This window comes from Sminthopsis crassicaudata, chromosome 2 (assembly GCF_048593235.1).
Source record: "Sminthopsis crassicaudata isolate SCR6 chromosome 2, ASM4859323v1, whole genome shotgun sequence".
NCBI lineage: Eukaryota > Metazoa > Chordata > Mammalia > Dasyuromorphia > Dasyuridae > Sminthopsis > Sminthopsis crassicaudata.
In genome coordinates this window covers 431,124,212-431,151,100 of record NC_133618.1, presented here as the reverse complement: position 1 = coordinate 431,151,100, position 26,889 = coordinate 431,124,212, and the positions used below count along the sequence as shown (strand labels likewise).

At 36.7% G+C, this 26,889-nt stretch overlaps 1 protein-coding gene across 1 annotated transcript in view; it reads right to left on the bottom strand.

The window, feature by feature from the left end:
- Positions 1–26,889, bottom strand: part of HTR4 (5-hydroxytryptamine receptor 4) — a 60,572-nt gene that overhangs the window by 6,871 nt on the left and 26,812 nt on the right. Inside the window, exons 2-5 of the mRNA XM_074285154.1 lie at positions 12,763–12,888; positions 11,510–11,710; positions 4,474–4,627; positions 450–1,021 (exon numbers count right to left, since the gene is read on the bottom strand). Of these exons, the coding sequence (XP_074141255.1) occupies positions 450–1,021; positions 4,474–4,627; positions 11,510–11,710; positions 12,763–12,888 (1,053 nt within the window). The remainder of the gene's footprint in view (positions 1–449; positions 1,022–4,473; positions 4,628–11,509; positions 11,711–12,762; positions 12,889–26,889) is intronic.

Sequence of the window (26,889 nt, the reverse complement as noted above, 5' to 3'; positions counted from 1 at the left end):
GGAAAAGATGATGCATTCAACTGCTTACCACAATTCTATCCAATAACTTTATACTTGTTTTCAGAAATATTCCTTTGTGGAAAATATTCTGTGGTATAGTGGGCAAGGTGCTAGACTTGGAATCAGGAAGGCCTGTTCAAGTCCCTTTTTTTATAGTTAACAATTGTGTAGTCTTGATAAGCTATTTAACCTCTCTAAATCTCCATTTATTTATCTGTAAAATAAAGGGAAGCTGGACTTACTGGCCTTTAGGTTTCTTCAAGACACAAATCTATGATCCTATGAAAATTTGCAAGCTGAAAGAGACATTAGAGGTTATATAGTTCAACTTCCTCACTATGTACATGAGAAAATCTAAGACTTTACCCAAAACCAGACAGATTCAACATATTTTGACTCCAAATTCTATGATTTTGCTACTGCACCGTGCTGTCTCCCACATTACTCACCTTAGCACGTGTGTGGACCCATTGACAGTAGTGGTGGAACAAGGGACTGTCTGACCCAGGATAGAAGGTCTCCGATAACGTTCCTCATCACAGCACAGAATGATAAGGAAAGCTCGACGAAAGGCTTTATTCAGGAAAGCATAGAGAAAAGGGTTGAGGCCTGAGTTAATGTAACCGAGCCAGAGGAAGGTGGTCCAGAGCTGGGCGGGGACACTATAACCCACAAATGGGTCGATGATGTTGGTGACAAAGAATGGGGCCCAGCAGAGGCAGAAGCAGCCCATGATGATGCACAGGGTCTTGGCGGCCTTGGTCTCGGTCTTCATGCGATGATGGGTGTTGTGCTGATCGGGGGGCTCTCGGCGGCCCTCCGCCGGAGCTCCAGCCCTCTGAAGGAGCCGGATCTGGTGGGCATGTTCCTTGGCAGTGATGTAAATGCGGTAGTAAGCCAAGACCATCAGGATAAAAGGGATGTAGAAGGCCACCACAGAGCACGTGATAGCGTAGGGCTTGTTGACCATGAAAATACAGTAGGTGGAGTTTGAATCCTGGTCAAACTGTCTCTTCTCTATCTGGAGGAAAGGAACACAAAAGAAAGGCTTGTCATTACAGCTTTGGGGAAAAAAATATCACATGGGGCCTCGGCATTTGTTTGTAGATTTAGTGCAGCAAGTAGTAACATTGGGGAGTCAGGAGACTTGATTTCACTCCCAACTCTGACACTTAACATTTATTTGATTAGGGCTAAAGAATTCCATCACCCCGGCCCTCAGTTTCCTCATCTATACAAAGAGCAGGTTGGACTAGAGGATATCTAAGGTCCTCTAAGTGCTGCGATCTTGTGATTGTTATTCTTTGGTATGTAAGAGTGGGAGAGGCAGCTAAGGTCTCAGGAGAATTCATGGAGGCTTAGGCTCATATTCTAAATCACCTAAGTCAAATACTAGTGTCCTGAAAAGAGTCTTGAACTAAGAGCCAAGAGCTCTTTTTTTTTTTTTTTAGCTTGTGACCTTAAGCAAGTGATGTCCTTCTCCAAATCTCCTTTTTTCCTGTACATAAAATGGGAATAATAGTACCACAACTGGTGGTACAGTGGCTAGATTGCTGGACCTGGTATTGGCTTGAAGACCTGAGTTCAAATATGGCCTTAAGACACTTACTGGTTGCCTATGTTTTCTCAACTATAAAATGGGGATAATAATAGGATCTCACAAAATTGTGAGGATCAAATGAGATAGCTTTTTGCAAAAGCACTTAGAATAGTTTCTAGAACATAATAGATATAAATGTTTATGCGCTTCCCTTTGAGGATCACAAAGATCAAATGAGAAAATGGATAAATTGTTAGCTAATCATAAACTAATTTATAAATATGAACTTTTATTATTGATATTATTGTCATCTGTTCACAAATTTACCTCTGAGACCTTACTTTGGCATGGCACTGACTCTTGGTTAATAGAATACGACCCTGGAATGCCCTGCTGTAGACAGACTTTGTGAATAGACCCGGCAAAGGGTTGGATGATGGTCATTTGAAAACCAATCAGAGAATAGACTTATTAATAGAAAGTTGGCTACTATTGACAAATACTGTTAGCCCTAATAATTCATGAAAAATATCTAAATAGGAGGGATTTGAATGTGTTTGAAAAAGGAGTGCTCATATTAGTGAAATCACAGCTCCAAAGCTTTGATATTTCCTTCAAAATTGTGCATTGAGATCATTTCATGGGAAACTGGTTCCCAATTTCATTAAGCATCTATATGGTGGGTTTAAATGGGAAGTAATTTTCTTTTTCTTTTTTTTTTTTTTTTTGATTTATTCTCCAGGTAAGAAAGAATCAGGATGCAAATAGATTGTGACAGACTATAATAAGTCAAATATATTAAGACAAAATTTAATATAGATAAGTATGAAACCATATCTCTAGTTTTAAAAAAATCACCACTAGGACAGGATTGGAAATAATATGGCTAGATGTCATTTCCTGTGAAAAGGACCTGAAAATTTTTGTACACTACAAGCTTAAAAAAAAAAAAGTCACTGGAATGGTATGACAACTGTGGATGTTAATGTGATTTCAGGTTTTATTGAGTTGATGTCCAGAATAAGGTAGGTGATAGTGAATGGTGTGGTCTAGTTAGATCACAGCTGGAACCCTGGGTTTCGTTTCTAGATGCCAAATTTTATGAAGGACACTAATAAATTAGAGTTCCTTCAGGGAAAGTAAATATTAGATGCCTCACTCATATATGTATCAGTTAATAGAATCAAGGATATTTAGCCTAGAGAAGGGAACATTTTGGTTGCATTTGATCTCTGTCTTTCAGTACACAAAGTTTTTCAGTATATAAATATATAAAAGAGAAATTATTTGGTCTCAAAGGGAAGAACTAAGAAAAAAGGGTAGAAGTTGGCCAGAAACAGATTTTGACTTATATAAAGTAAATCTTATCATTAAAACTGTGCTCTGGTGTTGGCATGGGCTGCTTCCAAATTTAGTAAATTCTATATCTCTGGAAGGTTTCAAGTAGAGATGCATGACCTTTTATCAAGTATGTCACCAAGGTTTCTTGTTAGATTAGTTTAGTCTCAATGTCCTCTGAGTTCCCTTTTAATTAGGATCTGTAATCTATTTTAGGACTTTTTGGAGATGATTTCCCTCTTAGATGTCTCAGGAGGTGAGAGTTAAGAGATGTAAGGATTAGAGTCCAAGCATTATTGAGTGGGATCCAGGTGGTGTTTGCTTGTTTTTTTGTTTTTGTTTGTTTGTCTTTCTTCGTATCTCCAGCACTTTGCTTACTGCCTGGAACATAATAGACAATAAATGCTTTTTGATTTGACTTGAAAAGCTTTTCTTGGAAAAGGCTCTAGGAGTTTTGCATTTGACTTGAAAGCTACCAAACCACAGTTAATGTGTGATTGCTTTTCTCACTAACAAAGATTTTTTTCCATGGAATCTGAATGTCACAACAAGTATATCTAAAAATCCCTAAAATATGAAAGCTGCAGGGTCTTAGAATATAGCCTACAGAATGTCAGAGCTTGAGAAAACCTTCAAATAGAAAATATCAAAAATGGAAAAGATTTTTAAAAATTTAACACAGAAGGTTAGAGAAGAAGATCTTACAGGTCATAGAATCCGATCCCCTTATTTTACATCCAAGGAGGAGGATTGAGAGGGCAGCTAAGTGGCTTGGTGAATAGAGTACCAGCTGTAAAGTCAGGAAAACCTGGGTTCACATTTGGCTTCAGACACTAGTTATGTGACTCTGGTCATGTCACATAATAAGAAAATGAGATTCATTAAAAAAGATTCTGATATTGTGAAAGACTGAAGGAAACTAGGATGGCAGAGGATGACATGGAAAGATAGTAGCATGGAAACAATGAACATGAATTTAGCCAGACTTTGAGGGAGAGTAGAGGAGAGATGGGCCTAATGTGCTAGGGGTTCATGGAGTCACAAAAAATCAGATACAACTAAACAACAACAAACATGGGAATTGAGAAAGTGACTTGCTTGGAGCCACATCAAGTTAGTGACAACAACAGGACTGGAACCTCAAACTTCTGATTCCTATGGATTCTCATATCTATCAACTAACTATTCATGGACCTCTAACCTAACCTTTCTGGACCTTTGGTTCCTCATTTGTTAAATGAAGAGTTTCAACCAGATGGCTTCTGTATTCCCTTCTAGTTCTGAACTCATGATCCCATTATTATTCATGTCAGGGAATGTGGATAGACAAGGTAAATTAGGACAGGGTCCTCCTGGGGCAAATAACACTGATTCCTGGACACACCGGCTTCATAGTACAAGGGAATAGAACGTTTGTGGCTAATGATCAGGCCTGACTCAGGAATGCTACTCAGAAATGCATGTCAGACTCTCTGGGTTCACATTAGCATAAATCTGAGAAAGTCTCACAGATCATTTCAATTAGTTGGCTCACAATCACAATCTGGCATAAAGTTCATTGCACATCCAGCTGCTAGAGACTGCATGGTACTCACCAAGTCTATTATGCCAATGTTATTCCAGCGTTGCATTATGGGGAGGAAAGAAATAAACATGGGGATTACCCAACAGCCTCCGAGCATTAGGGTGATGCGCAGTGGGGTCATCTTGTTCCTATACACCAAAGGCTGGCAGCAGATGGCATAGTACCTGGAGGGATGGAATGGAGGGGGGAATGGAAGGACAAAATGGGAGGTAAGGAAAAGAAAAGACAGGGGAATATAAATAGAGGAGAGGGAAAGATGGAAAGGGGAGAAGAGAAACAGAGAGATTTATCTTAGGATAATTGTAGGATTTTAGAGAAGGAAGGTACTCTGGAGCATAGAACATGAGAGCTATAGAAGAACCAAAGAGACTATTGAGTATAATTCCATTATTTTATTAAAAATAACAACCAAGGCACAAGGAACTTTTATCCAAAGGTTTGTGGAATCTTAGAAATGGAAGGGAACTCAAAGGATATTTGATTCAATTAGCATCTAGTGGGAATTCCTTGTGCAACCTCTTTAGAAACTGGGCATCCAATCTCTACATGAGGACTCCAAATGATGAGGAAACTCCCAATGGTGTATCCTACTCCATTTCTGGACAGTTCTGGCTGTTAGGAAGTTCTTCTTTATCTTGCGTTGAGCTCTTCCCCTATACAGTTTCCCACTCCTACTGCTCTTAATTCAATTCTTTGAGACCAAGTGGGAGCAAGTTTATTTAATTCTTCTTTACTCAGTAGCCCCACAAGGACTGAAGGAAAATCATTGTTTATCATTGTGACTTCTATTCTCCAATAAAACATCCCCATTTCCTTCAACTGATCCTCAGAGGTTGTGGTTTCAAGCCTTCTCAGTATTCTGATCCTGCTTCCTAGAATGAGTTCCAGCTTGGAATCTGAGAAAATTTAAAATGCTTAGAGATCAATTTAGTTCAAGGTTCTTAACCTGGGGGCTAATAAAGATATTTTGATAATAATATTGTAATATAATTGGTTTTGTTGACAATTCTGTGTATTTTGATTTATGCATTTAAAAACATTCTGAGAAATCTTTAGATTTCATCAAGGGTTCAGGAACAGAAAAGACTAAGAGCCCCTGATCTAGTCTAACTCCTTGATTATATATATGAAAAAACCAAGGCCCAGATGATTCCCAAGAACACAGTTAGCAGTAACAGAGCCAGGACTGAAATTCAGATCACTTGACTCCAAATCCATAGTCACTTAGCCTGGTCCTTCCTAAAATGCAGAGACTTGAGCTGAACTCAGTCCTTCAGATGGGGTTGGATTGCGAATGAGGATACTGAGAGCAATCATCTTTCTCACTCTGGAATGGACAATGAATTTGACCTTGTAGTTTATTGCAACTAGCTACCAAGACTTGTTTTCTCTAACAGGCAAGACCCTGCTAGAGCTTCAAGTTAGTTTTCTATGGAAATTTTAAAAACAGATGCAAGGAGATTTTAAATGGACCTATTCTTGATCATCTCATGTCACATAAAAAAATTCCCGCTTTAGGTGAGTCACCTCATTCTTTTTGCCACCTCCTCCTTTTTCCTTTTTACAAAGCATAACTAGCATAACAAAACCAACATTTTTTGGGGAGTGGGGAGGTTGAGGAGTGGGAGGGAAAGGCCATGTGAAAAAAGGATCAATTTGTGATGGGAAATTTCTAATGGTTTAAATTAATCTTTGGAGATTGCATAATTCAAAGACAAATATGATTTAGGAGGAGAAAGAACAGAGAAGGGTATCCATTCTTCACTGGCTAAAGTAAAAGTAAAGGCTTTTCAACCATGTAATATAAAGAAAAGCAGAGAGCTGGCATCTCACAGAGCCACAGGGTTAATATCTGCTGTTAATAAGGAAAAAAAGTTTTGAGGATCAGGTTATAGGGGAGCAGGGATGCAATTAGTCTGATTAAGTAATGGTTAAGTCCCTTAGGTGACTAACTGAGTCATATGTGCAGGCCTAAGGAAAACGAGGTAGATTTAAAGATTTTATTTATTTATAGATTTTCCTCTGGCCTCTGCTTAGTCCAGTCTCCTACACCCTTTCCATCCTGTCATGGCCACAGTGATGGGTATACCTTGAACAGCTAATCCCATTTGACATCTGAGTTGATACATTACAAAATCTTGTGGCCTTGGACCTTGGTACATAGAATATAGACCATCAAGGATAGGAAGAATATTGGAATATAGACCACTGAATGTCAGAACTGAGTTAAGAAACACTTATAACATAGAACATCAGAACAGGAAAGAGATTTTGGAATATAAAAGTGCTGGGAAGTATCTTAGGACATGGGACAAAGAAAATTACAGTTGGAAGAAGCATTGGTCCACAGGGTATGGAATGTCAGAGCTCAATAAATATATGGGTGAAATTGTTTCTGTGATGTCTGTGAGGGTTTGGCAATACATATTCTTTCAGCTGAGTGAACAAGATCCATCCTCCCTGTCTATAAAACTAAGGGAGGAGAACCTGTAAGTTCAATTAAGTCAGAAGTGAAACATGGGATTCAATAAAAACTTCAATTGCATTACTAAGTGCAGTAGGCAGAACAAGAGAAGTTATAATTCTCCCCACTTCTGCCCTCATCAGACCACATGTAGAGGTTGTTGATCTTTTAGGTTTGCCCCTTTTAAGAAGGACCTTGACAAGCTGGCATGGGTTAAAAGGAAAGCATCTCAGACAGAAGGGGGATTTTTAATCATGCCATGAAAAGATTAGTCTGGAGATTTTTCAATCGGGGGGAAAAGAAGAAAAGACAGGCATTGATGATCCTTGGTTTTAAGTATTTGAATGGACAATCGATGAGATATTGGACTTTATTTGCTTGCCCCCATTTTTTGAATGCCATTTTTCACTTCTGATATATCTAAAAGCAATTGGCGAGAGACTTGAGAAGGCAGATTTTGAAGAAAGTGTAAGATCCTGTTGTTGTCAGGTAATCCTGTACATTAGGACTTCTTAAACTTTTTATATTCCCAAACCATTTTCACCCAAGAAATTATTAACCTGGGCATAAAGATATATAAAAAGGTATACAAATCAAACATTTATGGATAATAAGTCATAATTTCATGACCTCCACATTCAGTTATAAAATCCCATATGAGGATATGACTCAGAGTTTAAGAAGCTGGGTTTCAGATTGTAATTTCCTTGAGAGCAGAGGTGATTATTGGTTTGGAAGAAAGTAGCAGACCTGGAATAAGACTTCCACTATTGTGACTCTAAATTTGGTGTTCTTTCTACTAAGCTATATTACTTCTTTTCAACTATTCATTTTAATTTAATGCCATTGTATAAAATTTCAATGCACTTAGAATCATAGAACCATAAAATGTTCAGAATTGGAAAGGATCTAAAAGGATAGAATTAACAATGAGAAGAATGAGATAATAACAAGAATGACTCAATTCAATTAATATTTTAAGATTTGTGCAGTGTTTTACATGTATTATCTAATTTGACCACTGATGAATAGCCCAAACTTGCCTGACTAGGAATTTTTTCTACGTGGACCCCTGGAGAGCTCATTCAGCCTCCATGAGACTCCCATTTCTAACACCAGATGATGAGGGCAGAAGATTTGATCTCTTATTATGATGCATAGAATCTTAGATATCCATTCCATCAGCACTAAATGCACATACAGAGTAAAATGTCTGAGTTGAAAGAGACCTTAGAGATCATCTAATGCAATTCTTTAATCTCACAGGGAAGGAAATTGAGTACCAGAAATGGGAAGAGACTTGTTCCTCAATATGTAATGAGTTAAAAAAGGGGGAGTTCTTTATGTGTGAGTTTGATCAGAATAGCCTTAAATGGGTTTCAAGGAGCTCAGATTCTGATCTTAGTCTGAATATATGTGTAGAGGGGCAAATAACCGCATAGACAGTGAGAGATAGATAGTGGATTAAGGTTGATTCCATTTAGCATTCAGATAGAAAGAAGACTGCTTGCTGTCATATTAAAGTCCTATTTTTAATTTTCCATGATGAGAGATCTTTTAATTGATAACCAACTGAACAGAATATTTTAGAGAAAATTCATGCTTAAGTGTAATGAACTAGGTAGCCCTGGAGGTCTCTTCCAGCTCAGAAATGTTATAATTCTACAACTAATTGATCCTATCACTCATTGCCCTTTGCCTCAGAGAGCTTCAGTCTCCCCATCTGTAAAATGTGGATAATAATGCCTATACTTCTTTCACAGGGACATTAGGAGGAAAGCACTTTATAAGACATAGCATTCTGACTCTAAATTCAGTGTTCTTTTTAGGCACAAAAAATGAGGTCCCTTCCAACTCAGAAATGCTATAATAGTAGTTCTAGAGAAATGTCAGCTACTATTCAGCTTGTCTAGGACATCTGGTCCTAACTCCATTCAATTTGACTTCTTAGCCATTACATTTCCAAAGTGAAGTGAATCATCAGGAGAGTGAGTCCTTTAGTCAGTCAACAAGCATTTAATGTCTATTCTTTGCCAGTCACTGTGCTCAGTGCTACATAGAAAAATAGAGCATCCATTACTTGGTATAAGGTACTCAGGTGTACTTTGTTCTAACCGGAAACTAAATAATATAATCAAGATGCTCTGGTTGCAGATGCACTGAGCAGACAACATGGTACAGAGGAGAAAGCATTATCTCTAGTGAGAAGTCTTTGGTTCAAAACCTGACTTGAACAAGGTAGAGGAGCCTGCTCATCTTGAAGGTCCCTTCTGTCTCTAAGTCTGATGATCTAAAGTCCTAGTTCTGCTTCTTAGTAAATGTGCTAAGTTGGGGAAGTCTTTTGGGCTCTCAGAATTTCGGTCTTTTTTTCTGCAATTCCAGGGTAAAATCCCAAGGTAACATTATTTGCTCTATTTCTCTCTCATATAGGTTTTGTGGGGAGAAGATTAGATAATTCCAAAGCATTTAAAGTGCAAACTATTATTAGTATCTATTTTCCAACACTCCCTTCTAATGTGGGAAGTGATAAAGGATGGATCTTAAAAATTAGTCTTTCATGTACATAAAGGGAAACACGGCAAGACAACACATATGAGTTCTTGGTTGACCACAAGGTTAATATGTGTCGATGTTGTGGTAGCACAGGTTTTTTAAAAAGCTAATATGATATATGGCATACTAATTTTCTGGTCATAAAAGAATTGCCCTGTTCCTTCAGCTAATTTTTATGTGACCTGGTGCTGAATCCTCTTCCATCATGATCATCCCTTCTGGATACTGTTCAGCTTGTCAACATGCCTCTTGAAATCTGTGTACGAACCGTATACAAGCCTAACTTTGGGGGTGAAGCTTAAAATGGAAGGAATCAAGCATTTAAATAACACCTGCTATGTTCCAGGCACTGTGCTAAGTGCTTTTTAAATAGATATTATCTCCTTTGATTTTACAACAACCCCAAAAGGTAGTTTTATAATTTTATAATTCGATTTTATAATTGAAAAAATTGAGGCAAATGGAAATTAAATGATTTTTCCAGAGATATAGTTAGTAAGTGTCTAAGGATGGATTTGAACTCAGAACTTCTGTCTCCAACCCCCATATTTTATCCACTTTAACACCAGCTGCCTCCATCTATCCTGTTCAAAATCATATTGGAAAAAAAATTCAAAGCAAAACAAAATTCTTTTCTCACTCTCTGCATATCTAGAAACAACTGTCTTCCCTTTCTGTGCTTCAATTTCCTCCCTGTGAAAGAACAGAGGACAACAAAATTATAATAATAATATTTTTATAGAGCTTTAAATATATAAGGGTTATATCCCATTTTACATATGAAGAAGATGAGGTTCAGAGATGTTTAGTGATTTATCTAGAGTTAGTAAATGTCTGAAATAGGGGTGGATTTAAGGCTAAAAGAGACCTTCAGGGTCAATGAGTCTAATCTCCTCATTTTACAGATAAGGAAAGTGAGACACAGATTGGCTAAGTAATTTATCCAAAGTTACATAGCTACTAAGTGTCTGAGAAAGCATTTGAGGCCATGACTTCCTAATTCCAAGTGAAATACTCTAGATTCTTTACAATTTTGCCATTATTACTTTCCTAGAACTAGACACTGTATTTTCCCTTAATATACTCTAAGAGTATATTGGTATTTTTTTTTCAACATATCAAAAATGTCATTATTATGTCTATTTTTCTCCAAATTAAATATTTCTTTCATGGCTTTAAGTTTCTTCATTATCTTGTTCCTTTCCTAACCTATGCAGCTTTTCGTAAAATACATTGTCCAAATTAATAGTCATTCCTCTCCCAACTTTAAAATGCATAAGATAATATATTTCTTAATAAAATCATAGGCTTTAAAGATATTCCTTACCAGAATCTTAGACATTCCTTATTTGTTTAGATTTTAGAGATCTACTCTAGTCTATTAAATTTACAGATAAGGAAACTGAGGTTCAGAGAGGAGAAAATTATTTCTCAATTTTGCTTAATAAGTAAATGACAGATTCAGAATTAGAATAGTTCCTCTGATTTCACTTCAGTGCTCTTTCCACTGTCCTGTACATATCCTTCTCATATGGAGGTGGGGTGGAGAATATCAGTGGAGAGTTAAAGAAACAAGATTTGATAATTTCTTTTTTATTTATACTATTATACTGATTTTATAAGTCTTTTGCAGTACAAATGATAACTACTAAGTATGAGTAGAGGGCTCTTTATGAGTCTTTATGATAAAAAAACAAAACAAAACAAAACAAAACAAGATGAGCCTTGTGGTAATAAGTTTTTGAACTAAAACTTGGTGTGTGGTGAACAATATCACAGTGGGTCGCTGGGTACCAACTCCAAGCTTTTTGAGCCCAAAAAGTTTGTCAGAATTTGTGGTAGGTACAATGACATAACTTCTAAGATGCCAGGGCCCCTTCCATACCATGATGAAACACTGCCAGAGGTGTGCACATTATGCTTAAGTATCAAGACATCTGTTTTGGAGGAATGAAGGAATCCCAATTCAAAGGCTTCTAAGAGTAAAAGCAAGCCCACAAGATGACTTTGTACTCAGTCCTATTCTTACCTGTCTAGTGAAATGCAGCACAGGTGGAAAATTGAGGCTGTGGTGAGTAGAACATCTAGAGATGTTCGGACCAAGCAAAACATCTCACCATAAATCCAGACATCTTGGACCAGTTCAAGGGCACCAAAAGGCATGACCAGTATAGAAACAAGCAAATCCGCAAAGGCCAGGGAGACAATGAAATAATTTGTCTTGATTTTCCTGTGATGGGGAACAAAAGGAAGAATACTCTGTTTTTCTGTATTATAGATGAGTTTAGAAACAAAGACACCAATGAAGTTGTTACAGGTTCAAGGGAACCAGTTTTATTCGGGATAACGCATAAATCCATAGTAAGTCAGAGTTGGAAGAGACTTTACAGAGACTACTTAATCCAACTTCCAGGAAGGATTTTTTCTTCTTTACACAGACAATTAATAGCAGAGTCTAGATTTGAAACCAGATCTTTATACTGAAAATCCAGAACCTTTTCTACTAAACTGCTAATTCTATTCAATTCAACAAATATACATTCCTTCTGTGTATATTTCCTCTCTTCATAGAGGTTACAATATGACAGGAAGATAAGTCAAGATTGGAGATATTGTGGAGCCCCCAAGGTCCCTCTCCATAGCTATTTTCTGTTGGAGATACAGAAGAAAATAGTGGTTGGAATATCCCTGGCGTCAAGAGAACCCAATTCTGCCATCAGATTACTACAAACCTCAGTTTTCTCATCTGTGAAATGAGGCAATTGGACTAAGTGATGTTAAAAGTCTCTTTTACTTTTGAATTTCTGTGTTCAATGTTTTTATGGTCCTTTAAGTTCTAACAGTCTATGGAGGACATAGACTTATTGAATTTGACATGAGGGACTGGGCTGAAGATACCATTGCCAGAGATAGGAGAAGGGAGTTAACATACTAAACCTTTTAACTCATTATGTTAAACATTTCTCTAAAATTTTTGAAAACTTCCTGTCTTCCTGTTTTCTATCTATAGACCATCCTTTTGATTTCAACTGGGGAAAAATAAAATCTAAAGTATATTCTGACATTCTACATTCTAAATTCTTTCCTAGTCCTGAAATTCTATGTTCTTCCAGGTCTGATATTTCATGCACTTGGCTTTAATAGTCTATGTTCCAATGCATCTTCTTATCTCAATCACGTTTGAATCAGTGATTTTATAAAAATATGGTCTCTGGACCCCAAACCAAAGCCATTGTCTCTCAGCATGAGGTTATGTGAAACAAAATATGTAAGAAGGCTCACCTGAGTTGTCTGTCCCTGCACACAGCCACCATCACCAATAGGTTCCCCAGTATGGCCATTAGGATGACTGCAGAGAGAAAGATGAGCAATCCAATCTTCTCCGCATACCTGAAACCCTCTCCGGAACTGCAAACCAAAGAAAGGAGAAAAGGGCTATTGAGCACACAAATAATCCAAAAGGAAGAAGATATACCTTCACTTTCATCACAGTTTTAAATATCACAGTTTTATCTCCTTAAAAATCCTTCATGTCTATTCTACTGTAATATTCTCCTTTTTTTCCTTATTGATGTGAGTGAGTATATTTATAAATCATTGGTTTCAAAACTGAGGAATCAAAGTTTTATGTATACCATTGTTTTTTTTTAAGGTCCAACTATATAAAAATTTTTAATTTCAAATTTCATGTCTGGTCATTTATAAAGTATAAGTTTTGTAAAATTCAAGTTATGCACCATTTTGAAGGTCAAAGCTAGCCTTCCTGATTACTCATTGAGCTCTGAGTCATATCATGTTAGTTACCAAAAACATTCAGTAGATATTATTTATAGAGAACAGTCCATATTATCATTCAAATTTTCTTAAAAGGATAATGTTCTTGTAGAAAACTCAGAACCATTTTGTCCTATTAGACATGGAAATTTTCACTGTAGGACTGGCCAGAAGAATTGAGGATATATAGTGTGGGAAAAAGGTCCATGAGGTCAGGTATTTAAAGACCTATCAGGTGGAAGGAGGATTAAATTTGTTCTAATTGGCTTTAAAATACAGAAGTAGGAGTTTTGGATGGAAGGTAGAGGCAGGTAGTCAGTCAGCACAAGGAAGAAAATGCTTTATCTTATTTTATTTTTTAAAATTAATTTTATAATTATACATTTTTGACAGTCTATATGCATGAGTAATTTTTTTTATAACATTATCCCTTGTATTCATTTTTCCAGATTTTCCCCTCCCTCCCTCCATTCCCTCCCCTAGATGACAGGCAATCTCATACATTTTACATGTGTTACAGTATAACCTAGATATAATATATGTGTGTAAATCTAATTTTCTTGTTGCACGTTAAGTATTGGATTCCGAAGGTATAAGTAACCTGGGTAGATAGACAGTAGTGCTAACAATTTACATTCACTTCCCAGTGTTCCTTCTCTGGGTGTAGCTGTTTCTGTCCATCATTGATCAGCTGGAAGTGAGTTAGATCTTCTTTATGTAGAAAATGCTAACAATTCAATTTATCCTAGACTGTAATAGATTGATTTAGGAAGCAATGAGCTTCTTTGAGCCTCCACATTGTTCATGCTAGGGAATATGTTGCTTTAGCCATGAGGTGAATTAGATGACTTGACCTGGAGGAAACTGAGGCAAAGAGGGTTGATTGGCTTTGCCTAGTATCACAAAGTAGTGTCTAAGGACAAATTTAACTCAGGTCTCCCTACTCCAGCTCTGATGCTTTATCCATTACACTATTCAGCTGTTTCTGCCACATAGTATAATTACTATATAAATGCTTAATTTTCTTCTCCTTCCTCTAGTTCTAGCCCTGGCTTTTACTGTTGTGTGACTTGGAAGACAAGCCACTCACTCTCTTTGATTTTCAGGTTTTCCCTCTTAAAAATGAAGCCTTTAGACTAAATAGTCTTTATGGTTCCTTACAACTCCAACAATCTATCCCATTTTATGTTGCATATTCTCAGACTCCTTCCCACTCACATGTTATATGTTCTAAAGTTCTTCTCAACTCTAAGTCTTCTTATCTTCTAAAGGTCTTTGCAGTGCTAATATCTTCTGGTTTTTTTGTTTTTTTTTTTTTTTTTTTGTTTTGTTTTATAGCTTTTTTTTTTTTTTCCAGATCTGGCATTTTGCAATTTTTATTCAAATCTGCTACCTAGCTCAAATATCCTATATTATGTGGTATCTTCTTGTTCTGAAATTCTATGTTCTATGATTGTAAACATTACCAAGAATTGAAAGGAAGGCACAGATGGAGTTTGAACATTCTTTTGTCCTGTGTTGGAAAAAGACATTGCTATGTCCTGGTTTGGTCTCCAGGAAGCAAGCTGACTCAAGTTCCTTTGATGATGGATAGAATAATAAGAGCAATGGACTTAAATTCCTGTTTTGAAGTGCCAGCTGAAATATTAACGAGCTGTGTATTGTTAGTTAAGTCACAACCTTTCTGAGGTAACAGTTCTATCTTTAGCACCTTTTGGATACCATAATTTCTTTCCTTTCATCCCTGATAGGGTTGGTGTAAGAATCAAATGGGATAATTGAGAAGAAAGGGATTTGTTATCATAAACCACTACATGAATGTTCTTTTATTACCAATAACAATCAAATGGAAAAGACACACAGGGGAAGCGACCCAGGAACAGCAGACCTCTGGAGGCACATTTGCCCAGCAGTGAAAGTCTCACCTGGCTTTCTAACACTTCTTCTTTTTAAGGCAATTAAATCTGCAATCACCATTGGTGGGACCAGTCTAGAACACCAACCAAGAAGCTCTGCTTCTCTTTAATTTTATTTAATGGCCTTAAATATCCCTAATGTGGGAGAGAGGCTAGTGACCCTGGCAAGACTACTGGCAGCAGCTGCTGCTTCCCCACACCTACATTTTCTTTCCTGATTTCAGTAAGACTTTCAAGATACACACTGACATGCTAAAGTAGGCCCAAGGGAGAAGGTGCCTATAATTCTCAGTGGGAATCTCAGTTATCTTCAACAACACCTTTAGCATGAACAGACTCATCATTGCCCTGCTGCTTTTAAAATAAGGAAAGAACTGCCTTAGACTCTGTCTTCAATAGCAGAGTGTGCTTATTTCAAATACAGGGGGTCAGAGTTCAATTTCAAGGTTCATTTGGGAGATGTCAATTAGGAGCTAGAAATAGCAAAAATTGGAACGCTGAGCGACTGGTAAAATTTCCTCATAGGAAGAACTCATTAATTAAGCAGATCTGTCTATCGAACTGAACACAAGTGCAACGGAGATAATTAAGGCAGAAGAGCAACTGCACATGCAGAAACAGAGCAAGGTCCTGTGGCAACCTCCCCCACCCCGGCTTCTTGGGGAATATTGTTAACTGTCTTAGGCTTTTCCTTAAGTTAAGAAGCTCTGCTTTCCTTGGAATTTCTTCCTTAGCTTCAGGAGCAAGCAATTTATTTTTCTTAAACTGTTTTGGATTAATTTATTTAGAAATCATAGAATAATATATTTAGACCTGGAAGGGACCCTAGAGGTCACTGTATCCACCCCTTCATTTTATAGATGGAGAATCTGAGATTCAAAGAAGTTAAATGATTTGTATAATGTCATATGCCAGGCAAATGTCTAAGCTAGGATTTAAACTCAGATCTTCCTGACTCCAAGTTCAGAACACTAACTGCAACGAGTTTTAAAGGTGGGAAGGACTCTATTTCACAGAGAAGAAAATGAGAGCCCAAGAGAAGTGGTGCCTTCCTCATAGATGGTAAGTAATGGAGGCTCGGCAGGAGTCCTACTGTCTAATTCCCAATCCAGGGCCCTTTCCAAAATATCCCAGACAAAGTGATTCACAGGACATCTGAGTTGGAAGGGACTGCTAAGGACCTAGTCTATTCCTGAGCAGGAATCATAACAAAATACCTATCCAGAATGTCCTTGAAATACTTTCAATGACAAAGAGTTTCCTACCAATGAAGGTGGCTGATTCCACTTTGGGACAACTGTGTGCTGGGTTTTAGAGTTTTTTAAAAGAGCAAGTTGAAATATGACTTTTGGCAGCTTCTGCCATTCTTGCACATTGTGTCCTCCCAGAGAATAATAGAATAAACATGACAGCCTTCTGAGAAAGACCAAGCCTGACTTTGATATTATTTTATTCAAGCAAACTAGCTCCAGCTCAGCTGAGTCTCATAGATCATGGTTTCTAGTCTTTTTTTCATACAGATCTCTTTCTTTTGCATATACTACCGTTTTATCCTTCCAAAAATGCAACATGTAAAATAGAACATGCTGCTGGAGGTATCAGATATGGTCTAATTAGGGTAAATGAAAAATAAAGGAAATAAGCACTTATTAAGCACTTTCTGTATGCCAAGGACTTTGCAAGTTATTTGATCTTCACAACAATCCTGGAGGGGAAGATGCTATTATTATTATTCCTATTTAACACACGAGGAAACAGTCAAACAGAGGAATTTTCTTGGCAAAAAGACTGGAGTGGCTTGTCATTTCCTTCTCCAACTCCTCAAACAGAGGTTAAGTGACTAGCATAGGATTATACAGCTAATAAATGTCTGAGGCTAGATTTGAATTCAAGTTTCCTGACTCTAGGACTCGTCTTCTATCCCTGTGTCACTGAGCTGCCTTTAGAGGCAAGCAAAACAATCACCTTAAGTAATAACCTCAGTCTAAATAGTCTGCTTCTACTAATTCAGCCTCAAAGGGCATGTCTTTTTATGCTACCATGAGAAGACCTACATTCTCCACACCACATCAGCCATACACAAAGATGGTCATACTCTTGATCATACTTTTATTCATAAATGCTCCATTTTCATGTTTGGAAACTCAGCATTTCCCTTATCTGTTCAAAATCTGTTGTCATTCCTCCATTTCTTCTGACTTCCAAAATCTATCCTGGCTCTTCATTCACACTATGACCTCTGGTTCTCTGACACCTCAGTTCCTTTTCAGGTAATAGTCATACAGTAAATAGTGTCTTTTCCTCATTTTGGACCCTTAGTGAACCAGTTCAACTCTAACCCCTTCTCTTCTCATTGTCTTTTCATTTCATGCTACCAAGAAGTGTGCTTTTAGCACACTGGGTATATCATTCAGTCATCTTAGGCTCTATGGTTTTGTTGGCAAACATTTCCTTCTCCAGCTCATTTTACACATGAGGAAACTGAGACAAACAGGGTTAAGTGACGTCCAGGGTCATACAGCTAAGAGTGTCCAGGAAGAATTTTCAGAAAGACATGGGCAAGCATTGTGCAAAATTGGAATATATAGAGGGGTTGCAACACAGCTTTAGTAACAGGGAGGAGCATGTGCTCAGCAAGTCAAACTACCAGCACTTTGAAGGCTGTCTTCTTCCAGAACTTGATGGAGATTGAGCTCAGGATTCTGAGCTCAGGAGCCCCAGGAGGAACAATGCTTCCAGTCCAGTGCCCTGATCCATTATTCTGGGAAGTAACCCTTGTGGAAATGCAGTGACAGCTGCTCTTTCAGGGGCTACAACCACAGCTCCTGAAGAGCCGGAAAAGAAAAGTTCTTGTCACTGTCAAATCATTTAACATCAGAAACTGGTGTGGTTTTTCATCAGTGAAAATACTGTTCTTAACATCTGCTTTGCCATTGCACCCAAAAGATCATAGGGCCTTTCCATCAGACTTACTGTCATTACTTTTACATATATGTTATTTCCCCCATTGGTGGGCATGTAGATAGCATGGTAGATAGAACACTGAGGCTGGAGTCTGGAAGACATGAGTTCAAATGTGATCTCAGACACTAGCGGGGTGACCCTGGGCAAGTTAGTTAGCCAGGTTTGCTTCAGCTTCCTTATCTGTAAAAGGAGCTGGAGAAGGAACTGGCAAATCACTGCAATGTCTTTGCCAAGCAAACCAGGGAGTCTGAAATGACTGAACAGCAACTCCTAATAAAATGTGGGCTTCTTGGAAGCAAGGACTATCTTACTTTTCTATTTGTGTTCTCAGCTAAATACAATGCTTTGCACACAGTAAGTGCTTAATAAATGTATTATTCATCCATTTCAGTTTGATGATAGAACTAATCACACCTACAACATCACAAATCAAGAAATAACAGGATGATACTGAGATGCATCACCCACTGACATATATTGAAGTTTTCATGAATTAAAACACATATATCTCTAGGCACATCTCTCCCATCGTGGACTTGTGTAGTTGATTTTTTTAACCCAATTGTAAGACTTACCCATAATCTCTATTAAACTTCATCTTATTCTCTGTAGCCACTTTTTCTTTCCTGTTGAATGTTCAAAGGTTTATGTTCTATCATTTCACATGTTGATACCCCTCCTCAAATTGCTTTTTTTTTTTTTTTTTGGACTTCTTTTGAGACTACTCTTAGCACTAACAACTTCTAAGGACCAAAGTCCAATTATATTCTCATGCTTCTAAATGCCAAAAAAATCTCATTTGGGGAGATGGGGCAACAATTTTCAAAAGAAAACACTTGTTTTGGGGACAGCTAGGTGGAGTAGTGGATAGAGCACTGGCCCTGAAATCAGGAGGACCTGAGTTCAAATTTGATTAAAGATACTTAAAACTCCTTCGATGTGTGATCCTGGGCAAGTCATTTAACCCTAATTGCCTCAACAACAGCAACAAAAGAAAACACTTGTTTTCTAAGACTAACAAGTGAATTCAATTCAATTTGACAAATTTCTTTTATTGAAGAATTGTCTTTATGATAATCACAAAAGTGCTTATATAGTGCCTATTATGCATCAGTAACTGTGCTATATAACCTCATTTGAGCTTCAGAACAACCCTGGGAAGTAAGTGCTATTATTACTCCCATTTTATAGATAAGGAAACTATGGTAAACAGGGTCACACTGCTAGGATCTGAGGCTGAATTTGAATTTAGGCCTTTTTATTCCAGACACAGATATCTAGCCACTGTGCCACCTACAAGAAGAACACTGAAAAAGGCTTCAATTATGGCCCCAGTGACAGACAGTATCGGTCTACTGTTCAAGAACCAGCCTAGTTAAATTCACAGAGACTCATCATCAATTTAATCTTTAAATGATGACCCTTTTTTAAAGTATAAAAGGAATTCACTATTCTACTTTCAAAACTGAACTACTTGTTTGTTTTTCCTTTTGATTTCTTTTCTGTTCATTTAAAAAATGCTTCAGTGATACGCTTTCCTGTCTTTTCTTTTTAGAGACTCAACACTGACACTAATACTGAAATACTGGGTAAAATACAAAGTGCACCATGGTCCTGGGCAGTCCACTTTAGCTTCCATAGCAATGATGGTGGAGTAGAATAAAAGGAAACATAAGGTTCTAAGAATAAATTTTTATACAATCTTCAAACATTATTTAAAATTTTAGTAGTATAGATATGCTATGTTTGCCCAACAAACAATGAGTTGATATGCTACTGGTGGAATTGAACCATATCCATATGGACATTCTGACTATAAATAAAACTAGAAGGAATAAAGACTTGCAACTAAATGAAAGGATGGCTCACAGGTTTTCCTTAAAGAGAAAAATAAAGGAAGTGGAAACAGCTTCATCAGGTGTCCAATGGCAACTAAAAACATCGTTTATGCATTCCTTGGCCATCTTTCCCTGCAGTGTTCATGATAAGCCCAATTGCTATGAAGAAAAAAAAATCAGCTTATGTGCTTACATCTGTTATAGAAAATTAAATTCCAAAAAGACTTTTGAAATCATAGCAATAATTTCAATAACCTCAATATGAAAGTAGGTATAGGGCAGGCTGGAAAATATGGCTTAGAATGAAACAAAAGAGGCAAATTGAATGTAGACTACTCAGTCATGAATAGTTTTTTTCAATAGGAGAAGTAAAAGATGATAGATAAGGTAAACACAAAACATCATATACTAAGGGGAAAAAAAGAAGAAATCATATTTTCAGTGATAAGAAATGAAGTTATCAACATGAGATTCAGTTCTGAATATATGGGAAGTCAGATTATCACTTTTTTAAAGTAAAATAAAAAATTAGAGGAAAAAAAGATGATAAAAGTGAGATATTACATGCAATTCCTGAAACTTCAGCTTGACCTATCTTTACTTAATTCACTTTTTTAAAAATTACAAATTCATTATATGCAAAGCACTATTCTAGCTATTAAAATACAAAGAAGAAATTGAAATAATCCTTTCCCTCAGTGAGCTCATACTCTATTGTAATAAGCAATTGTCATAATAAGGAGACCAAAAGACTTCAGAAACTACCTAAGCTAGTGGACACTTGTTGGAAAATGGAAAAACATTACAATTAATGGCAAGACTATAGAAGCTCTTTTGCAAAACATTACAATGGAAGATAACAGATTATGCATTGTTTTTCCTCAAAAGAAAATGAAATGCAGTAGAGGAAAAAATATAAGTCTACAGAAAATTTTGATGAGACACAGCTAAACTACATAATTCAAATCATTTATGGATGAATCTAGGATGAGGACAATGTATAGATATGAAATGGAACAGATTGACCAGTGTTTAGATAATGATGTATTCTTATTATAAGAGAAACAGTAGATCCACTACATTTGGATTCTAAATAACTTAGTATCCAAAGTGCTATATGAGTAAATGGAATTGGCATTTAAGAAGATGAAGTTGGGAAGAGCATCTGGTTCTATCTGATCAAATACACATGGAAGAAATCCATCTTTGAGGCAACCCAATTATAGGGACAGTGAGAGATCAATTTTCAAAATATCTAAAAGAGGGGGAGATTTCATTTATTTCATGTTTTAAATTCTGTATTTCACAGCTGCCCCAAACACAAGCATTTCCATACACAAAGAAGAACAAAAAAGATTATATGTGAAATTATGATTATTATGTGTGTGTAGCTTCCTTTTTAAAAAACGTAATTAAATATACTATTTTCAAAACTGTCCTGCTTGTCTGTATTTCCTTCTGTTTATTTTTTAAAATCCTTTGATGATACTCTTTTTCTATTTTTCTTTTTGGGGATTCAAAACTATCACTAGCTTCCCTTTCTTTTTAAGTTCCCCCCCATCTTATGCATGTAAAAAAGAAAAACCCAATCCTTGTAACTATTAAACATAATAAAACAAAACAAATTCACATATTTTACATGTCATATATATATTCTTATATATTCTATATCTTTTCTTGTATACCTTCTAGTTAGTTAGCTAGCTAGAACTCTGTCACTTAGATATGACCATCTCTCTATTAGTAGGTAGGTAGTATGTTTTGTTTTTGGTCTTCTGGAGTCAAGTTTGGTTCAGTGATCAGAGTTCTTAAGTTTTCCAAAGTTGTTTTTTTTTACAATGTTGTTGTTATTCCATAAATTTTCTCAGCATTCTGCTACCTTCATTTTGCATCAGCTCATTCAAATCTTCCCAGATTTCTATGGAATCATCCCTTTTATTATTTCTTGTGGGAAAATAATATTACATAATCAATATTGTATTAATATACAATGATTTCTCCAGCATTCCCAAAATGATAGGCATTTGCTTTGTTTGCTTTAATACTTTTGCTATAATAAAAAGAGTTGCTATGAATATTTTTGTACACATGGATTTTCTTCAAAAGGGGGAGACATCAAAAGGATAAAAAACATCACAGATGGCATTCTTACCAAAAATAAAAATTAAAAGGACAACCAAGATGATAACAACTACTAATCCACATACTTCATTTGCATTTCTATAAAATGCAATTCTATAAAATAAGAAGGGTCTACACACATGTCCAAGGGCATCCTTAATGAAAATATGAAAATAGAATAGCCAGATTTTTTGTTTCTTCAATTTTTGTTTATGGCATAAAATAGACAAAGAATTGTAGAGACTGGAAAATCTCAATGTTTTTATTGTTATGGATTACCATATCTCCCCCCAAAAGTATTTTATGTGATACAGCAAAACATAATACTAAAAGATTTTCTCAAACAAGGTATTCCCATATAAAGTTTCTTGATGGATGTGTGTGCTTACAGCAAATCCAATTTACAAATACTCAGAGATATCTCAAATGAAGAATAGAAATATTTACTCTTAGCAACTTGCAAGAAGTGAACATCTCCAGACCAGTCTAGAGAGATTAATTTCCACAGAGATTGAAATGAGTTATATAGTCGTGACCACAAGAATAATGCTTGGAAGTAACATGAACTTGTTAAATTTTGACCTGAATTTTATGATGGTCAGTTTTACAACTGCTTACAGCTGTTTACCCTATTTCATTTCCTAGATAAATTAAATCTCAATCTACCTTAGTTAATGATTTTATAAGAAACCATATATAATCCCCACATAAAGATATTTGTTCAGGGATAAGTAATCCATTAAATGAGCATAATCAAGGAGAGATTACCCAGTTTACAAATCCCTTAAAATGTCTCCAGTTCATTAATTAGTTAACTTCTTCTAAGAAGTTAAATAAAGGTCCAGGAGATCAGATATTTCTACTAGAGGAGCAAGTCTTTTGTTCTCTTTTCCAGAGCCTTAATGATTAACAGACCCTTGAAATTGGGTCTGGAATTATCAAGTGAGAGGTTTAAGTTTGATTTTTGTTCAACAATACTCTGTCATTATCAATCGAAGGAGGCATAAGCTTGCCCAAGTTGAAATTACTCCTGTCATTGAGAATGCACTTTGGGAAAATTCTCCAGCTATTCCTATTTGCAGATGTCATTGCTCCAATTATGTCTATGGAATTTTCATGAGTATCCTTGATAAGTTCCACAGCTAATGAAAGAAAAGCAGCCTAGAAATCTACAATGGAAAAAAAATCCAAGTATAATAAAGAATTAATATTGTCCAGAATATGACAAGAAGTTAGATGGGTTATTCTATCAATAACTATAACTTGTTTGAACACAGCTCACACACAATAAGAAAGGTTCGGAAACAGACTGGGGAAGAAGAGAAGATTCTATTTTACTCAGGGAATAAAAGTTGTTTTCAATAGTCTTAAACTTCTTCATGCTGCAAAAACAAACAAACAAACAAAACTATCTTTTTAAATATCCCATACTCCTGATTATGCTATCTATATGGCTACAAATCATGGGACACTCTAGCCTCTGAAGAATCAAAATTGCAAATGACCTTAGAAAATAATGGAAAATCTTGTGGTAGGTATAGGTAGTATGCAACAATTACCCACTTTGCTTTGCCATTATTTGAGAGCACAGATGATTAAGGAAAGATGTGGGCTGGTCTTATATTCAGAACAACGGATAAAAATGAGATCAACTGTTACCTTGGCATCCATGAAATATTTAAAGCCCTTAAGGAAGGCTTTGAGTACATAGAGTTGATGCTTTATGGAAGGGTCATGGAATGATATGCAAAAGATCCTTATAGGTTGGAAAATCAGAGATGAGTTATATTAAACACTGGTAAATCAATTACCCAGAAGCAAGAGATTATGTCAGGCCCAATATGCCACAATGGGAGAGGAGGAGATAGGAAAATGAAAAATGGCATAATTCCTTCAGAGAGTTTGGAATTTCTAATCTATTATATGGGACTGGGAAAAGACTCTATAGAAGGAAGCATTTGAACAGAACTTTGATGATAAATGAAGACAGAAGTCAAAGGCATGAGAATGAAAATGATGGGGGAATAAGAGTGGGAGATGTATTTGGCAGACAGTTGGAAGCTTGTATAGTATATGGTGTACTTCAGTTGGAAAAGTGGAATGAGGCCAGATGGCAGAGGAAATAAAATTCATCAAGGAATAGGGAGCCATGAAAGTTTCTGAGTAGGGGAATTGTAGGCACTGAATGATGGAAAGTCAGAGTTGGAGGGATCTCAAGTGAAAAGAATATGGAAAGGACTTTAGAATTCAAACTCGTATTATCTTACTGAAAAGAAAGTTGAGAACCAAAGGAAGAAAGGGATCCCCCAAAATCAGATACCATAGAGAACTATGTAATTCCATTGCCCCACAGTAGTATAGATAGACAGGAGTATTTGGAAGAAAAGAAAATGCACGGTAACGCTAATATACACCAATTTTGCTTGTTAGAAATATGATGCAGCCACAGAAGGAAAAGGAATGAAGGCAAAGACATGAACTAGAGAGTAGTAAACCCAAAATAAGACTTCAAAGGCAAACAATGGATCTGCCTGCTTGCCACATAATAGCCTTAAAAGCAGCTGGAGTGAGCAGGGATGTGGTGATCAAAGACTCAGACTTAGAACTGAAATTCTTAAAATGCTCAAATCAAGCTAGGAAAGAGATAAGGCTAAAAAATTGAGTCCTTGGGGTGATGCAAGGAATTATTCAGTCCAGAGTACAGTATATGTGAGACCTGAAAAAGGATAGAACACTCCTTGGGAAGAATTGCTATGTATGAGATATTGATCAAGTCACTCAACCCCTCATCTGAAAATGAAGGGGGCTATCCTAGATGACCTCTAAGATCCTTTGAGCTTTAAATCTACAGTTGTTTGGTCTTAAAACTTCTGGAACTCTGTCTTCCCAGAAATCAGCCGGAGTCAGGCTAATCAAAAGCCTTTATTCTTGGTCTCTTGAGGTCACCATCAGGGGATTAGATCTAGTAATTTCCACACCACTTTCTTCTCTCTCAAGCGCCAGGAGAATGCCTCAATTTCCTCCTCCTACTCCACCCACACAAGTCACTTCCCCTTCTTTGTCCCACCAATTAAGTCAGCACAGAATAGTTGGGGAGGGTCTACCTTCAAACATGTTATTAGAGAATTGTCCAATTGTCAATTAGTCTCCATTATCCAAGTGCATTTGCTCAGTTCTAGCCCTTTACATAAAAATATATAACAGAATTCACATAAAACATTATATTCACTTAGTTGTTCAGTCCACATTCACTAATCATCTACTATAAACAAAACTCTATGCTAGGGACTGGTAGAGGTGCAAGATTCGGACAAGACATAGTGCCCATGCTCATTGAGTCAAATATGACTTAATATGCAACATAACATGTTAGAGAAGTATAAAGAGCCCTAGGAGATCCCATGAGATAGGTTGTCAGAGATTAAACTCCAAAGGGCATAGCCTTTGAATAGAAAGTTAAAGGGTGGAGAGAACTCCAGAGGAAATGTCATAAGAGAAGGTATTCCAGGAACAAAGGGACTAGAGACACAGAGAAAGGAAATTTCAGGGAATGCTCGATGGCAAAGATGAAACTATATCTCCTTTTTTCTGCAATGTAGAATCTGTGAAGATAAGCGATATTAGACTGAGGAGTCAGGATGACACCAGTGCTGTAGCACTTAGAATTGCAGGTAAAAGCATTTGAACTTTTCTTGTAAGACTAGGGAGCTATGTAAGAGCTTGGAGTAGAGGACTGATATGACCAGATCCATTCACAAAGGAGTTGACCGTGGCTTAAGTATAAAGGATGGATTAGAGAGGGAAAAAAGTGGCAGCAGATTATAGAGAACATTGGATACAAGACAAAGGAGTTATATATAACATATCATATTATTGTTATCATTATTACCATCATTTGTATTCCATGGTGAAAACCCAGCATGGTTCCCTTGCTCTACTGGCACAGCTGAGCCTACTCAATGCTTGAGGTCAAGAACAGATCCTGCCCTACCCTCCATTTATGTAGAGCCTCAGCCTGGTTCTATAATCATTTTTTTAAAATTAGAGTTTGTTTAATGATCACTCCGCTGATGGCATCTTTATCCTCCTGCCTCTGTGAGTGAGGAACAGTCTAGGAAACAGAAAAGTTTTCAGCTTTCTAAAAATTCAAAGCAGCAGCTGGTAGGGGGAGAAGGTGGTGGCTTCTCTGTAAGCTACTATTCCCAGAAACACAGCTTAGTCCAGAATCTTGAGATTCTCACTCTTCTTAGAATCATAGCACCTAGAAGAAAAAATGAAGCCTTGGAGGCTAAATAGGTAAGCCTATATCTTGACAGGATTCTCCTCTTCAGTATCCTTCACATGTAATCATATAGTCTCTGTTAAAACACTTATATAATGGGGAATCTTATTCTCCTACTTTGCATTTCAATATAGTTTCCCTTGTTTCTGTATTATAGAAAAAGCACTGGACTCTGCTATTAGCTTATTGTATCCCCCTGTCCAAACCATTTGTCTTCTTGAGTCTGAATTTTGTCAAGGGAAAATGAAGGCATTGCATCAGATTGCATCAGGCCCTTTTTAGGGTTACAGTTCTGGGATTTCTGTACTTTTGTGGTCAGAATAGAAAGGAAAGCAGTGATCATCAGGAACCAAGATGGGTTCACCAAGAACAAGTCATATTAGACCTACTTTGTTTCCTTCTCAGTCACAGTTAGTGGACTAGTAGTTGAGGAGAGGATGAGGTCCAGGGTTATACCCAAAACACAGAATGTCTGGATTTCAGCAAACAATCTGATTATCCTTTCCAGGATAAA